General features: G+C 42.2%; 1 protein-coding gene across 7 annotated transcripts in view; it reads left to right on the top strand.

Annotated features, from left to right (window-relative positions):
• Positions 1–17339, top strand: part of LOC121269562 (opioid-binding protein/cell adhesion molecule-like) — a 1143507-nt gene that overhangs the window by 1081841 nt on the left and 44327 nt on the right. For all 7 annotated transcript variants that reach the window (XM_041174257.1, XM_041174256.1, XM_041174254.1 and 4 more), the window contains one exon: positions 1539–1690. In XM_041174257.1, the coding sequence (XP_041030191.1) occupies positions 1539–1690 (152 nt within the window). The remainder of the gene's footprint in view (positions 1–1538; positions 1691–17339) is intronic.

Genomic DNA, 17339 nt, shown 5'->3' with positions numbered 1-17339 from the left:
CATGGAGATTTCAGCATCGTTCTGTGGCAGCCTTCCAGGGGCTGCCTGGGCCGGTTTTGAATCGGCCGCGGCATCACCATTGGGCCTAATGGACATCATGCCCCTTCCCGCCGCTTCTTGCAGATTCCCCAGCCGTCTTTAACGCTGGGTGGGCCTTAATTGGCCCGCCAGTGTGAGATCGTGGTGCGCTGCCGATCGCAGGCAGCGGTCGGCTTCCTGCCCACCCCCCCCATGCCCACCCGCCAAGGGCAAAATTCTGCCCCAGGAGAAGAGACATCCTTAGTGCCTTCTGTGGGAAATTTGAAGACCACATTTACACAATGACAAGGAAAACCGGCTAATGTAATTTGTTAAATTATTTTCCAATCCTAAAATAGAACAGTTGACCTGTCTGCTTTTGCAGCCCTTTTAGAACAATGAGAGCTGTGAGTGTTGCTGGCTAGACTGAAACTGATAAGGTATACAAATATACATATGGAAATAAAAAGCAGCATTAACCATAAACAAAAATTTTATTAATGTGAAATTACAGGAATGTGTATTGCATGTTTTGTCACCCTTCAGTAAATGTTTGGATTTTCGTGGATGATCATGTGTAATGGTTGGTGAACATTAGATGAGCTCAGAATGTCTTGAGGGCCAAATTATCAGAGTAACCAGGTGTTCTAGGAAAGGTATTTTAGTGTAAAGAGTAATACTCTAAAATTAGGAGCTTAGAAATCTTACCGGACCGTACACACCTTAACCATGCTTGTTCTTTTATTTGGTGTGGAAATAGACTGTTTACACTTTTAACTAAACTTAACACTGCTTTGTAATCTATGATCTTTATTCTAGCATATGTCATTCTAGCTTCTGTTTCTCCCTGCCTAGCTTGTTGTCTAGTTGGCCTCTGCCAGTCAGGTAAGTATAAATTCCTAAAAGCAGGAAGAGCCACATCCTCCCAGTAACTCTGGCTGGTGGTTCTTATGGTATCCCAACTTCACTTGAAGCCAAAATCCAAGACAAGTAGCACCACTTAACTGGTTTAAAAAAATCAGTAGTAAGAAAAGATGAACACATTAAAGCATCTGAGCAAAGACCACTCCAGGCAGTTGATTCTCCTTCTTTCGTGCTCTCAAAATTGGGTTGCAAGTCCGAGGGGGTTGTTTGTATGTCTTGACGATACAACAAGGCATAACTGGTTTAGGTGCAACATTTAATACACTGAAGTCCTGCGCCTTTTACAACTTGAGGTTTTGCAGTTCCATTTCAAAGAGCTTCTGTTGTTTTGAGAATTCAAAATAATGTACTTAATTTAAATTTGGATAAGAAAATATGTGAAGAAAATATTTTGTAACGTAAGGCTCTTAAAAATCTTGAACAGATGCACTGATTGGTGTATTTTCAGTCCCATGTTCCAATTCAGAATCACTTGGTTGAATTCATTCAATTGACTATAGTGCAGAGGTTAAAGAAATTAATTACAAACATCTGCAGTAATATAGGTTAGGCATATTGGAAAAGTCAAACTAAATCATTTCTTTTGTACTTTTCAGGCTTCTTAATGGACTCAATGGTATTCAAATTAAGAAAAATGGGGACAGGTCCATGCTTACATTTTTTAATGTCTCTGAAGAGGATTATGGAAACTACACCTGCGTGGCAGTGAACAAACTTGGCACCTCAAATACAAGTGTCCTGCTCTTCGGTAGGTACCTCAATAAAGCTTGGTTATCACCTGGGACAATTGACTTTAAACTGAAATTTTCAAAGGGTGAAGGTTTAGACCACAGTATAGGACATCTCCTTGCCATCCCCCTTCCCACTAACCCCCAGCTTCCCTCCCCACTCCCTGCCATCCCATTAGTGTAACAGGAATTGAGAGGAAGTAGTTTACTCTCCAGTATCACAGTATCCTGACGGGAGCTGCACTATTCAGATACTGTAGCGGTATCTTTTCCTCTAAATTCAGTTACTATCTCTTATGGGGATATGCATAGATTTTTTTTTTCAGGCACTGAATGATTTTCAATAAAATTAAATCTTTAATGTTAAAGTTTTGTTGGATAAGCTCATAAATTCAATAATTAATTGCATTTTTACCAGAATACTTCGCAAAATGCACTTTAAATCTGTTTTAGTCCCAATTTAGCCATGCCTGTAGAGATGAAGAGTTAGTGATTTATTTGTAGTGTATTTAACAGAATTGTATTATGCATTCTTTTACAGGATGACTTTGTTTTTATTGAAATCCATTAGAACAAAATGCTATTCTTCTCACTGCATGAGAGAGTTTTATAAAGTATATACACAAGCTTTAATTGTCTCACTGTTTTATCCTGATGCAGTTTAAGGAACTAATCTGTATTAAATGGAAAACATTCCTGAAATGCAGGCTACTCTGCAATTGTACCCATTGTATGTTATCCTCATCATCGTCTAGTCCTTTGGGAATTGAATTCTAATGTATGCTGTGTCTGTTAGCTCCATGACTGGGTTCTTGAGTCCCACTGTAAGATGTACATGTTTCTTGCTCTTTCTATTCCTTGTAATGGTTTCAGTTCTTTTTAAATGTTCTGAATTTTAATCGATACACAGGTCCCTTCCATTCAACTGGGATATTAGATCTGGAAAACTAAATTGAATTTAAACTTGTTAATATTAATAATATACAGGCCAGCTTGACTGCAAGAAAAGCTCAGTATCTTTAGAATCAGATTCATTGAAGGGGCAATTCAGGATTTATTTTAATGTTCTATCTGTTTCTCCCCAAACTGGAAAGGCAGCCTCTTGAAAACATGTCTGTATGGGTAGTGAAATGCAAATGCTGATTTGGTTCATGACAGTTGAAGTGTTCATTTTAGCCTGAACATTGATAAATACCCTGATTTGGCTGAAGAATTGAAAAATAATTACCTTATTTTGATTTAAAAATCAGCATCTGAAACAAAATGTCCATTTAAGGCTGAAATGTTAATTCTCCATGAGATATGATCCACACAATCAACACTCAGAAGAACACGTTCCTTATGAATACAGATCCAGGACAAGCTTAAAAGTAGTTTTTCTGTTCCTTACGTAATTCTTCCTTATCGGCACTGACCTCTATTGAAATAATTTACTCATAGAGCAGCCGCATTTTTATTCCTGATTCATCTCCTGATTATTTCTTACGTTTACTAACTACTGAGTACAGCAGGTGACATTTGACAAATTGCCCCAGTTCGGCATTTAACCTGTCTACATGCATTGCAATCATAATAGCCGTGTGATTCAATTTACTGTTTGACCTTATTCCAAGATATAGGCCCAACATTCCCTCAACCCAGGGCAAAGTCTTTGATGCTGCATTATAACATGTTTTAATTCAAAAGGCTTTTTTCACTCTTTTGATTTAAACAACAAACTTGATGTTGAATACATGATCAGCTGCAAAGTCCTCGCTGCTTAGCCAGCACTATGTTATCAGCAACACCAGATTGTCGGAATGATTTTGCTATGTGCTATTTTGAAAACAAGAATCTGCTACACAGCAAGTCTGCTGGCAAGAAAAGTAATCGACATATGGCCCTTAAAAGTGTCCTACTCCACTGTGAATCTTGGGATTTTGGTAGTTCTTTGGACGCAGAAATGGAAATCTTAGCTAGTCAATAAGTGTTTCTATTTGATGAGGGAACAAAAAACACTCATTCACTTGTTCTAGTTAATGAAATTTAGAGGTTAATTAGTACAGAAAAGTTATGCAACTGTATTAATAATTGTACATTTATAAAGGTACAGGGACAATGCAGGATATAAAAGGTTAGTACTTGAGGACCAAAAACCTAAAACTCCAGATTCAAGACATATTTTATTTTACTACAAACACTAATTTCAGTGATTTTTGATCTCAGAATTAGTTCATTTTTCGCCAGCACAGTTAACAATGTTTTCAGAATAAATATTTTCTATTTGCTGAGAACAACCATTTACTGGTTTGGAGGGACTTCGCAGTTTTCTGTTAGTATAGAGGATGACACAATCTTTGGAATGGATTGAATCGACACGATAGTTTCAAAGTTCCCAGTTTTTTTATATATCCTGGTTACATGGATTGGATGTTGATTTCATCTGATACCTTTTCTGTTAACCAGTGAAAATACCCCATGTTTCAGAGGTGAGCACATCTAATTGTGCTGCAGCAAAAACTTGAAGCTATAGAGGAATTTCTTTCTTAAATAGTCTTTAACTAAGCTTTCGCTTGAGGTTTCTATGCACTCTGTCCAAATTTAACAATGAATTAATTTCCATAAAAATGCATTGTTTCTGTGTTAGACATTTTCTGGGGAAATGGCTTGACACATTTAGCTTTAAAATTGAAGGTGTGTAATGAAAGCAAAACTTGCTCCTGATGTTTTTAATGCCTCAGGTGTAAACTTGGGTAAACCCTGTCAATATGAGAGAAAACGTGGCTGAGAATTTCTTGATCTTTGGCCAAAGTTAATGGGGAATGCGAAGTGGAAACATCAGGGAAATGGTTTAAACAACTGTTTACATTATTTCTGCTGGGTTTCCATTAACATTTCCCCAAAGTTATGGCAAGAGATCAGGGAGCTCTCGTGAAGATTTTACTTCAGTGATTTGCACCTTCCCTTTGCACCATTTCTCAGAATCTCTCCAGCATTCCAATTCCAAAACAATAATAGCTGGTAAAATGAGAGGTTTTTAATCTGTGTTTGGATAGTCCCAATATATCCAGGATTCCTAATTGGTTCTGTTGGTCATCAGCTCTTTTCAATTTTAATTGTCCTTGTGAATATCTTCAACATGTTAATCGACATTGCAGAATTAAATCCAGGGAGAAAAGTACTTTCACTTTTTTCTGTCTCATTGCTCTCCCCCACTGCAACATACAGTACAGAAGAAAAAAAGTGACATTTACTACTGGAGCCGTACTTTGCACCCTTATGGTAAAAAGAGAAGAATTGGCTGGTGAAACCCCATTTGAAAACAACAGGCAAAGGCAACTAAGAGAAAAAAAAAGTGCTGTTGTTACTTGTTATCAATTTGCCAGCCCATGGAAATGGTCTTTCACTAGTTATCACCTGAAAATATTTCATAGGATGGAATTTTCCAGCCCCATCATGACAGGGGCTGGGTGGGGCTGGAAAATGCAGTGAACCATTCAAATGTCCATTCACTTCGGCGGGACCAGAAGACCCTGCTGGTGGGAGGGGCCAGAAGATTTTGCCCATAGTTTTGGAAGCTTTAATTAGATCCTCCATTCGTCTTTCCTGTTCAGTTAAAAATAACCCCTATTTCATAAGTTTTTCTTTCATAACAGTAACCTTGTCTTCTCTCTCCAACTTCTCTTTCCTGTTTTCCCAAGGTGCATCTCTCAATATCCCCAACTATATTCTTTAGACTGCTTTGCCCCATCGCTCTACTTGCCTCCTCACACAAATACTATTAAGATTTGCTCCACCTCAGTACACTGATTCGGTTATCTCCAACTATCCTGGTTACCACTTCTGCAAGGAATTTCTCGTATCAGTTCCCTTCAGGTGAAGCCCATCGCATCTGTAAAGCTCCAGAACTCACCTCAGCGAAAAATACATTATCGATGTGTCTAATCTGCTGCTTAACTAAAGCAACATATGGCTCTGGGTCTAATCCTAAATTTGCTGTATGTGATGTCCTTTTTAATTTAATACCCAAGTCCTCAAACCTCCTTTGCAAGTCCTCCATTCAGTTCTTCATTATGTAGTAGTTTGGTTGTACAGAACTTAAGTATCGCTGAAAAACGAGACAGTCGAAGCTTTTCGTCTTGCACTCATCAGGACACTTCACAAGAATATCAATATAAGGGGGAAATAACAATTTATACTGTATGTGAAGAGAGTGTTGATTGTTGGAGATGTTGCCATGGAGAATGTACCAATGATGGTGACAGACAGCTGCCAATCATTGCCTGCAAGTTAAACCAGACAGCTTGACCCTGATTGGTCAAGGCATTGCCCGAAGGAATGAGGCAACGAATGACTGTCACTTATTTTGTTTAGCTGAAACAGGCACAATGTGTGTACCTGTTCTTTCTGTCTGCAAAGAACAGGGCCCTGTTATTAATATATGTTGCTTCCCATACACACAAATGTGCCACATTGTGAGCTCTACTGATAATGTTAAATTGGTCGTCAGTGTAATTTTTAGCACACTGAGGATTATTTAGCAGATGTTGTCCAATCGCGGAATCACATCTAATGTTGGACATTGTGTTTTGAGTTTTGCCAGCATGAGCTGGTTGGGTGTGTACCTTACCTGTATGAACAGCGACTGGGACATGTTGTTTGATACGATTCACCAGTCTTTGGGACGTTTGGACTACATACCTAGCATTGCACTGGTACTGAATTTCAGAACCCACATTACTCATTTGTGAGATAGGCAAAACGTCTTTTTGGCTTGACAGCAGTATCCTGTCAGTGGCGGATACCACTTGTGTTACTACTGCATAGTAGCAGTGTTAAACAGCTAGCTTCACCTGATGCTCAAATTTTTGAGACACCTTGCCCTTCCAGGGTAATCTGAGGTAGATAGGGCACTTTTCAGGACTGAAAGTGATGGACTTAGGCCCATTCATGAATTTGTGTGGTATACAGCGCAAACTGATCTGACCAGGGTAGCCATTATCTCAAGGATGCCTTTGATGTGCCCTATTTCAGCATCAATCTTGCATGTGCAAATGGCTCTGGCCACATTTACAAGGTTGCCGATAAGACCAAATTATAGCATGTGGAACTGTAAGAATCCCAATGCATATATTGACTAGTGAAGGTAGGCTTCCCATAGTCCGTGGTAGAGAACCCCCTGGTAGATTTCTCAACTTGTACATCAAGGAAGGGGAGTTCACTTGACTGCTCCATTTCAAAGGTGAATTTGAGCACAGGGTGGAGCTCATTAGGACAAGTAAGAAAATTATTACATGCAGCTGTGGATTTAAATACAGCAAATATATCATCTACATATCGGAAATATGCGAGAGGTAGGAGGTTAGATGTCATTCCATCAAAGACATGTTTCTCATGCAACACAACAAAGTTGTTTATGAGAGCTAGGCCTAGAGGGGATCCCATGGCAACACCATCTATTTGGGCATCATTTGGAATCATCGAAGCTGAACTCAACTGCATGAGTTGCTGAGTTCAAGGGGAGAATTTTCTCCTTGTCGGGGGGGTTGGGCAGGAGCGGGTGTGGGCACAGCTGATCGTCGCCTGTGATCGGGTCCGGCCACCATTTTACGTGGGTGGGCCAATTAAGGGCCGCCCAGCATGACGCATGCCCGGAAACACTGAGCGCTCCCTGTGCGGGCGGCAGGGGTGGGTGCTTGAGTCGGGGCCTGCACTCTTTCGTGCACGCTTGCGAAAGAGCGCAGAAATCGCCCTGAGGCACAGAACTACCTCAGGGAGATTAGTTTAAGTTCTAAAAATGTTAATAAAGAAAAAAAAATTAAGACATGTCACATGAGCTGGGACATGTCAATGAACTTTAATGAAAACATTTGTTTAATTTATAAACCCTTAGCAGTGCTGTGTCCATGTGATAAATGCGAAGGCCGCCTGGGCTCTTCACCTGCCCCCCGGCCAACCTTAATGTTGGACGGGCAGCTCAAATAATTACTTTAATTAGTTTTTAAATGGCCTTAATAGGCCTTTGACAGTTCAGCAGGTGCACAGCCGACTCCACTGTGCACCCGCCGAACTGAGGATCAGAATGACGCGTGGTGACGTCGGGATGCATGCCCGTTCCTGCATGCCGACCTGAAGATTCTGCCCCATAAGTTCAATGAATACTGATTCATGCAATGGTGGTGGGTCCAGCTCGCCACGATATAGTGCTGCAGCACAAATACCGATGGCTTTCTTAAGTGAATTGGTGAATAGGCTAGCAATGTCAAATGAGCACATGGACACAGCACTGCTATCGATATGCAAGCCCTGTATGGCCTTCACAAATGTGAAGCAGTCCTTTACCGTGTATGTGGAAAACTTGGTCAAAAGCTGCTTGTAACAGTTCGTCCAACCGTTTGGCCAATTCACGTTGTGCAGAATTGGTCATGGATAAGATAAGGTGTAAAAGGACATCACTTTTGTGTGTCCTGGGCAGCCCATACATACAAAGATGCAGCAAACTGTGAGGAACAACCCTGTCATATATATCATGTGACAGCTCATTGCTCTTACACAAGTCCAGCAAGCATTTCTTTAGCTTGCTTTCGAGCAAGCCTGTCTGGTCATGTTGAGCAGCAGGTCCAATGGATATGAATTTGGACCTGTCTTTAAGAATGGCGTGAATTTTGTTGATATAATCATGCTTGTTAAGGATGACTATTCCTGTTCCTATGTCAGGGTTACTGATGTGTATGTCTGGGTTGGCCTTAAGGCCTCACAATGCTGTAAGACATTCGCGTCGGATGTGAAAGTCAGTATGGTCCTTCAGAATCCCGCCATGTGTGTACACTAGGTCTGCTAGGCGTGCTTTCAAGGATTCAGCATTTTCAGTGGATGCTGGTTTGTGACGGGATAGTCGGGAGTAGAGGAGTTCGAACTCAGCAAATACCTCTTCCCGTTTGAGGGGTGAAGGCACACCAAAATTGAAACCATGTGCAAGAGCAAGCTCCTCGCTTTCTGAGAGTACATGGTCAGAGAAATTTGTTACATGTTTAGTGGCATCGTTACTTACAATGTCAAACCACTTCCATGTTTATGGTGCGGACGAGTTTCAAACGGGTACTGTTTATGATGCGGTCATCTATTGAAGCAATATAGCAGCATAAGTGGCCTAAGACCGTCCCATTTGGCCCTGAAAAATGCCCAGTCTACCTCAGATTACCCTGGAAGGGCAGGGTATCTCAAAAATTTGAGCAGCAGGTGAAGCTAGCTGTTTCACATGCTTTTATGCAGTAGCAACACGAGTGGTATTCGCCACTAACAGGATGCTGCCGTCAAGCCAAAAAGACGTTCTACCTACCACACAAATGTGTAATGTGGTATATGAATTTCAGTGCCAGTGTGATGCTAGGTATGTAGGCCGTACATCCCAAAGACTGGTGGATCATATCAAACAGCATGTCCCAGGCGCTGTTCATAACAGGCAAGGTACAGCTTGTACCCAACTAGCCCGTGTTTGCAAAACTCAAAACATAGTGTCCAACAATAGATGTGATTCCGTGATTGGACAACATTTGCTAACTAATCCTGTGTGCTAAGAATTACACTGACAACCAATTTAACATTATCAGTTTGGCTCGCAGTGTGACACATTTGCGTATACTGGAAGCTACATATATTAATACACAGGGCCCTGTCCTTTTGTAGACAGAAAGTACACACATTGCACTTGTTTCAGCTAAACAAAATAAGTGACAGCCATTCGCTGACTCATTCCTCAGGGCAATGCCTTGACCTATCAGGTTCAAGCTGCCTGGGTTAAATTTCAGCAATGCTTGGCAATTAACTGTCAGTCACCATCACTGGTGCATTCTCCATAGCAATGCCTCTAACAATCAGAGTCCACTTACCAACCAGTCAGCACTCTCTTCACATACAGTATAAAATATTTTTTCCCCCTTAGGTGTGGTATTCTTGCAAAGTGTCCTGATGAGTGCAAGATGAAAAGCTTCAACACCTCTTCTTTTCAGCAATCTTCATTAGGCCATAAATTCCAACATGGACCACCACATCTCATTTCTCATCAAGCTTTCCAGAACCTTCTCCACTCATTCTCTGATTTTCCCACATCCTGATGCCTAAGAGGCAACCAGGACTTTGTGGTGGTAGCAACTCTTTCTAATGATTCCCCTGGATAACCACAAACTCCACAGTGCCATGGTCTTATTGAATTCCCCTTTCAAGTATCACCATCCTTTTATGTGAGGTATCCAGCACTCTGTATCGATCAGACACCCTCAGAGCCCACTGGAAAAACCACAACTGGCACAATTTAAGAAGTCTTGTTCGTCTGACATTTCTACTTTACTCTGTACTTTAATCAGCTGGTGACAATAGGGTACTGTCTCCCCAAATCATGCAGTTATTGCTCACAGCGAGTGAAGTGCCCCCACTTTTAAATGCTATTCCTGTATAAATAGCATATTTAAATAAATTAATATCTGATGCCTGGAAATTTAGCATAATTGCATTGACGTCACTTGAAATTCAGATTTTTTCCATGCGCTAGTTCTATATAAAGGGTTCAGGAACATCAGAAAATTACACTAGTTTCAAGTTTACAAATCTCTCAGCAGTTTCCTTATACATAGACTCATGGAATGTCCGAACACAGAAATAGACCATAATGTTTGCAATGGTGATGTTCTGTATGTGAGCCACAAAGCCTAATTCCATTTTAAACGCACGTATGGATTCTGCTTCAAAAATATTTTGTGCCAGTTGGAATCACTTTTTGTTTAAAGAAATGTTTGCAGCCTCTCCTGTAATGCTCTTTTTATAACTCTGTTCCATTTTATGCCTTCTCATTAATATTTCGCAATCCTTCCCTTTATAAACTTGATAACTTCTAATAGAGCGCTCCATTGAATAGCCTTAACTTTGCAAATCTGTCAGCCCTGTAACCCCTTGTCCCTCTGATGACATTCCAGTGGGATCTATGCTGCACCATTTTAATTGTTTTAACACCATTTCTATTTTGTGGTTGCCCAAAGTTATTATTCCAACTGCAGTTTAATTAACTTATTGTAGAAGTTCAATATTACTCCCTTGTTTTTGCATTTCATGCCTCCAAATACAAAATCAAAGATTCCACTTGCTTTCTTCCTCCCTGTTATAATCTACTTGTATTGCCACCTTTAATGATTCATGTTACTGAATACCAAAGTACCTCTGATCCTCTAATCTATTGCTTCACAATAAACTCATTTGCTATTTATCTGACCAACCTGAAGGCATGTCTAGATCCTGCAACATTCCATTACAATCCTCAACACAATTTGCCTCACCGCTTAATTTGTTGTCAGCAGCATATTATGATTTTGTTCCCCGAATCCAAATCATTTTTTTTAATATTGCTAAAAGCCTTACAGACTGTGCGTAATTGTCATACTTCCAGCAATTCCCCCTGTCACTACTTCCATTATGGCTGATGGTTGTGCTTAAAATATTCTCGTTTTTCTACATTATTTCACATGCCCACTCCTTATATTTACCTCTGATTGTCTGATGCTCCCTGCCTGAACTGTGCTTCTCCTAGCAGAGTTTGTTCTCCCAGGCATGATGGTACTATTGTAAATCACCTGTTGGATGATTCTCATCTTACTGCCTGAAACAGGTTTTAAAATTTTTTATCTTCAGCTGTCATCTCCCCATCCCCTCTTTCTCTCAGTTCCATTTGTTTGTTGGGTCTCCCCAAAATGTTGTCTGCCATGTCCAGGCTATTGTGGGTTTTCCCCATGTCATCACCAAGTGGTGTCACACTGGAACAAATAGATAAGTTTGTATATTTAGGACAAATGATAACAGAAGGTGGCAGATGTGATGCAGAAGTTAGAAGAAGGAGAGAGATATCCAGAAGTAATTTCATGAAGATACAGGATGTGTTAACAACAAGAAAAATCAGGCTTGTGACAAGGGAAAAAAACTTGCCAGATGCTCCATTCTATGCACTTTCCTGTGTGCCTCAGAAACCTGGACAATAAATAAAGATCTGTGGAAGAAAATAGAGGCCTTTGAAATGTGGGTGCTAAGGTGTATGCTAAAAATTTCATACCCAGGCCATAAGACCAGTGAAGTGGTGCTTGAGTTTGCAAGAAAAAAAATAACTTTTAAAAGGTGATATCCAGAAAAGAAAATGTCAGTGTTTAAGCCGGTTGATCAGAGCTGAAAAGCTACAAAGATCTCTTCAAGAGAGAGCAGTGTGGAAGGCAGCAGAAAGCGGGGTTGGCCTAGGCGTAATTGGGTGATGGATGTCACAGAGTAGTTGTAGGTGAGCTACAGTGGGTGTGTGAGGATGGCACAAGACAGACGTACTATGACAACGGATCTTCTGGTAGGAGTAGCTACAAGCCGCAGAAACATCACCAGAAATTCCATGGCTGCCCCTAACACACTCACACAGACCCCATTCTGTAGTGGCTATTGAAATCTCTTCTAACAATTAGGATTCTATCCCCAACCAACGTAAGCCCCTTTTTCGGGTTCATAGCAGCATGAAAGGATGGTTTCTGCTATGAGAGGTATTACCTAGTTAAACAACTTGAGAATATGTCAATTTCAAGTTCAAAGGTAACTGTCTTCCTGCAGTGTGGGGGCAGGTAAGGGATTCTCTGCGAGGCCTTGTCTGTGTAAAACCTTATACACAACTGTTTAAGCAAGACAGGTTTTCAAAGTGCAAAAGGCATACAGAAGAAAATGATTTTACTTCATCTTTCTTTCTTCTCTTCTCCATTCATACAAGCACCCATTCCTCCACTTCCAGTCCCATCCACCAGGTGACCGACCATCCCTTATTTTTCAGGATCATCTCGCATCTGAGTCTACTGTCGCATGTCCCAGGCCGAATGTTGGTGGGACTCTGTTTGTCCCTTAAACTGGACCTTTAAAGTTTGCACATTCACTGTGTCTGCTCTAAAGCGTTTGAGCACTCTAAAACCCCTGGAGCTTCCCTCCTCAACCCCCCATTCTCCCAGCTCAGCTCAAGCAGCATAAACCCCTCTCCCCCCTACCCCACTCATAGAGACCTACAGACCCCCATAGCCGGCCGTCCCTTAATTTTCTCCGGGAGAGTTGGTTACCCTGTGCCTCACTCGCACTCATGGTTTCCCCTGACCATACTCCGCCTTAGAGCCACACTGCCCAATAAGATAATGTGGACAGTCTATTTCTTCCCTGCTCTTCTTTCACCTTCTTCAATTTCAGCTTAGATATATAGTCTCTTTAACATGGTAAAATATCCCAAGGTGCTTTGCAGGACCTTGTTATCAAACAGAATTTGACATTGAGCCACATAAGGAATTATTAGGGCAGATGATCAAAAAACCTAATCAAAAATATAGGTTTTCAGGAGCATCATAAAAGAGGTAGCGAGGTTTAGGAAGGGAATTCCAGAGCTTTGGGCCTTAGTAACTGAAGGCACAGCCACCAATGGTGGATCAACTAAAATTGGATACTCAAGAGGTCATAATTTGAGGAGCACAGATACTTGGCAAGCTGTAGGGCTGAAGGAGATATCGGATATAGGGAGAAAACAATCAATGCAGTGTTTTGGAAGCAACAATGAGGATATTAAGATTGAGGCATTTCTTAACCTGGAGCCAATGTAGATGAGTAAACCCACGGATATTGGGTGAACAAGACTTTGTGTGAGTAAGGACACAGGCCACAGAGTATTGGATGACTTCAAGGTCACAGTGAGTAAAATGTGGGAGTCTAGCCAGGAATGCTTTGGAGTAGTCAAGTCTAGAAGTATCACATGCTTGGATGAGGGTTTCAGCAACAGATGGGCTGAGGTGCAGGAAGGATTCGAACATTGTTATAGTGCTGGAAATAGGTCATCTTAGTAATGGTGAGAATATGTGATCAGAAGCTTATCTCTGGATCAAATGTGACACTAAAGTTCAACCTCAAAACAGTTTCCAGAAAGAGGGATGCAGTCAGTGCAAGGGAATGGAGTTTTTGACAGGCACCACAGAAAAAGGCTTCAGCCTTCCCAATATTCAAATGTAAAAAAATTCTGCTCATTCAGCACTAGATGTCAGACAAGCAAACTGACAATTTAAGAGACAGTGGAGGACAGAAGGATCAGGAGATTTTTTTTTGAGGAGAGCGGTGGTGACAGCAAACCTAAGGAGAAGGTAACAGTACTTTATGAGAGAGAGAGCTGTTGACAATATCAGCTAACGTGGAAGCCAGGAAGCAAAGTCGGATGGTCAGCAGTTTAGCTGGAATAGGATGGAGAGAACAGGAGGTGAGTCCCATGGGCAAGATGAGTTCGTAGAGGGCATGAGGGGATATAGGAGAGATACTAAAGAAAGAAGCAAGTTCAGGGCGAGGAAACAGGGAATCACAAAAGAAGTTTGACCTTTCAAAATACCATAGGAGATTTTAGGAACATAAGGATCAAACGAAAATTGCACGAGCAATTTGAAAGGCTTTGTGACACCTATCTGTCCACTCCATACTTTGAAACTTTGGGCAAGGCCACCTGTTAAAGCAGACCTGAAGTGAAATATTTGCGGCGAAACTGGTCAGCCCATTTCAAGCATTCTGTATGTTTTTTGTCAGAAAATGTAATTAGCTTCATATTGAGATGAGCATTTGCCTGGGTGAGGTGAAGGGGTTAACTACTTTAGTGCTAACCAGCAGAGTCCACAATGAATTATTGTCATGGTTGCAAGTTCCTGTCTGAACAAATTGCTTAACAACATACAGATCCAATACTTTTTAGCATGAAAGCTATGTGCCAAATTAATTGAAGCTCATTAGACAAACTTTCCTACATTTCCTACAAATATAACAGCATGAGACACACAGACCTGTGGGGCTGAAGTAGGATTTATCTGTTCTTTTCACATTATGCAATAGTCAAGTGACAAGTGATAATTACTGTGTGCACTCTTCTGAAGAAGGTCTGACATTCACAAGCGTTCCCTCTGGTGTCAAGAGCTACAATATTGCTTTCTGGAAACCTGCACTTTATAAATCTTAATATTTAACAAATACAAATTGAAAATGGAGATTGGGGGGGGGGGGGGGGAGGGTGGGTTGGGTTGGGTTGGGTTGGGTGGGGAGAGAGAAGTGGAGGGGAGTGGTGTGGTTGTAGGCAAAAGCAGTGATAGAAGCAGATCATCAAAAGATGTCACAGACAACAGAACAAAAGAACACATAGGTGTCGAAGTTGGTGATATTATCTAAACAAATGTGCTAATTAAGAATGGATGGTGGGGCACTCAAGGTATAGCTCTAGTGGGGGTGGGGGGAGCATAAAAGATTTAAAAATATTTAAAAATAATGGAAATAGGTGGGAAAAAGAAAAATCTATATAATTTATTGGGAAAAAAACAAAAGGAAGGGGGAAGAAACAGAAAGGGGGTGGGGATGGAGGAGGGAGGTCAAGACCTAAAGTTGTTGAATTCAATATTCAGTCCGGAAGGCTGTAAAGTACCTAGTCGGAAGATGAGATGTTGTTCCTCCAGTTTGCGTTGGGCTTCACTGGAACAATGCAGCAAGCCAAGGACAGACATGTGGGCAAGAGAGTAGGGTGGAGTGTTAAAATGGCAAGCGACAGGGAGGTTTGAGTCATTCTTGCGGACAGACCTCAGGGGTTCTGCAAAGCGGTCGCCCAGTTTACGTTTGGTCTCTCCATTGTAGAGGAGACCGCAATGGGAGCAATGAATGCAGTAGACTAAGTTGGGGGAAATGCAAGTGAAATGCTGCTTCACTTGAAAGAAGTGTTTGGGCCCTTGGACGGTGAGATCAAGAGAAGGTAAGAATCCAGAGGGGGGGTCCAGGTGGAGGGAGAATATTGGAGGTGGGTGAAAGGATCCGTTGAACGGGGAGAGGACTCCTGCCCAAAGAAGTGAGCCCGGAGACGAAGACGGCGGAAGACGAGTTCAGCATCGTGCCGAGCCCGAAATTCATTAAGGTGAGGGCGTAGGGGTATGAAACTAAGTCCTTTGCTGAGCACTGAACATTCAGCATCGGAGAGGGGAAGGTCAGGGGGTATAGTGAATACACGGCTGGGGCTGGGATTGGAAGATGGGGTGGGGACGGAGGGACAGGCAGGGGTGGAGGGTCCTAGATGGGTGTTGGTATCGATGAGTTGTTGGAGCTTGTGTTCCTTAGCACTTGAGAGAAAGAGATAAAGTTTCTTGTTGAGGCGTCGGATGAGACGAAGAATAAAATGAAACTGGGGGCACGCGCAGCTTTGAAAAAGGGTGCGGCGGTGCTGCTGGAGGTTGAGTGTGTTCATATGGCGGCGCATGGCACTGAGTGTGGATCTCAGGATGCGACGGGAACAGCAGTCTGAGAAACATTTTGTCTCGGAGATACCTGCAATCCTGGGTAGGTTCGAAACATGAGGGGTGATTTCAGTTGAAATCCACGTGGGGTAATTCGGAGACTGAGACAGTCACTGAGAAAGGAGATATGGCTGTGAAAGCGGGTTTTAGTAAACACCTTGTCAAGCACCAGGAGAGAAATGGAAAGCAATGAAGGTGAACAAGGCAAAAGAGAGATACGGAAATCTTGTCTCAGAGACGAACAGAACTTCTTCAAGGAGGTAGGCATTTCTTGAAGAGCAGTGGCAGTCAATTAAACACAGAGATAAAAACAGAAAACTGCGGATGCTGGAAATCCAAAACAAAAACATCCATCCCATTCTCTCAGTTCCTTCGCCTCCGTCGCATCTGTTCCGATGATGCTACCTTCAAAAACAGTTCCTCTGACATGTCCTCCTTCTTCCTTAACCAAGGTTTTCCACCCACGGTCGTTGACAGGGCCCTCAACCGTGTCCGGCCCATCTCCCGCGCATCCGCCCTCACGCCTTCTCCTCCCTCCCAGAAACATGATAGGGTCCCCCTTGTCCTCACTTATCACCCCACCAGCCTCCGCATTCAAAGGATCATCCTCTGCCATTTCTGCCAACTCCAGCATGATGCCACTACCAAACACATTTTCCCTTCACCCCCACTGTCAGCATTCCGTAGGGATCATTCCCTCTGGGACACCCTGGCCCACTCCTCCATCACCCCCTACTCCCCAACCCCCACCTATGGCACCACCCCATGCCCACGCAAAAGATGTAACACCTGCCCCTTCACTTCCTCTCTCCTCACTGTCCAAGGGCCCCAACACTCCTTTCAAGTGAAGCAGCATTTCACTTGCATTTCCCCCAACTTAGTCTACTGCATTCGTTGCTCCCAATGCGGTCTCCTCTACGTTGGAGAGACCAAACGTAAACTGGGCGACCGCTTTGCAGAACCCCTGAGGTCTGTCCGCAAGAATGACTCAAACCTCCCTGTCGCTTGCCATTTTAACACTCCACCCTACTCTCTTGCCCACATGTCTGTCCTTGGCTTGCTGCATTGTTCCAGTGAAGCCCAACGCAAACTGGAGGAACAACATCTCATCTTCCGACTAGGTACTTTACAGCCTTCCGGACTGAATATTGAATTCAACAACTTTAGGTCTTGACCTCCCTCCTCCATCCCCACCCCCTTTCTGTTTCTTCCCCCTTCCTTTTGTTTTTTTCCCAATAAATTATATAGATTTTTCTTTTTCCCACCTATTTCCATTATTTTTAAATATTTTTAAATCTTTTATGCTCCCCCCACCCCCACTAGAGCTATACCTTGAGTGCCCCACCAT

The sequence above is a fragment of the Carcharodon carcharias genome, chromosome 25, assembly GCF_017639515.1.
Source record: "Carcharodon carcharias isolate sCarCar2 chromosome 25, sCarCar2.pri, whole genome shotgun sequence".
Classification (NCBI taxonomy): Eukaryota; Metazoa; Chordata; class Chondrichthyes; order Lamniformes; family Lamnidae; genus Carcharodon; species Carcharodon carcharias.
This window is presented reverse-complemented; position numbering and strand designations above follow the sequence as displayed.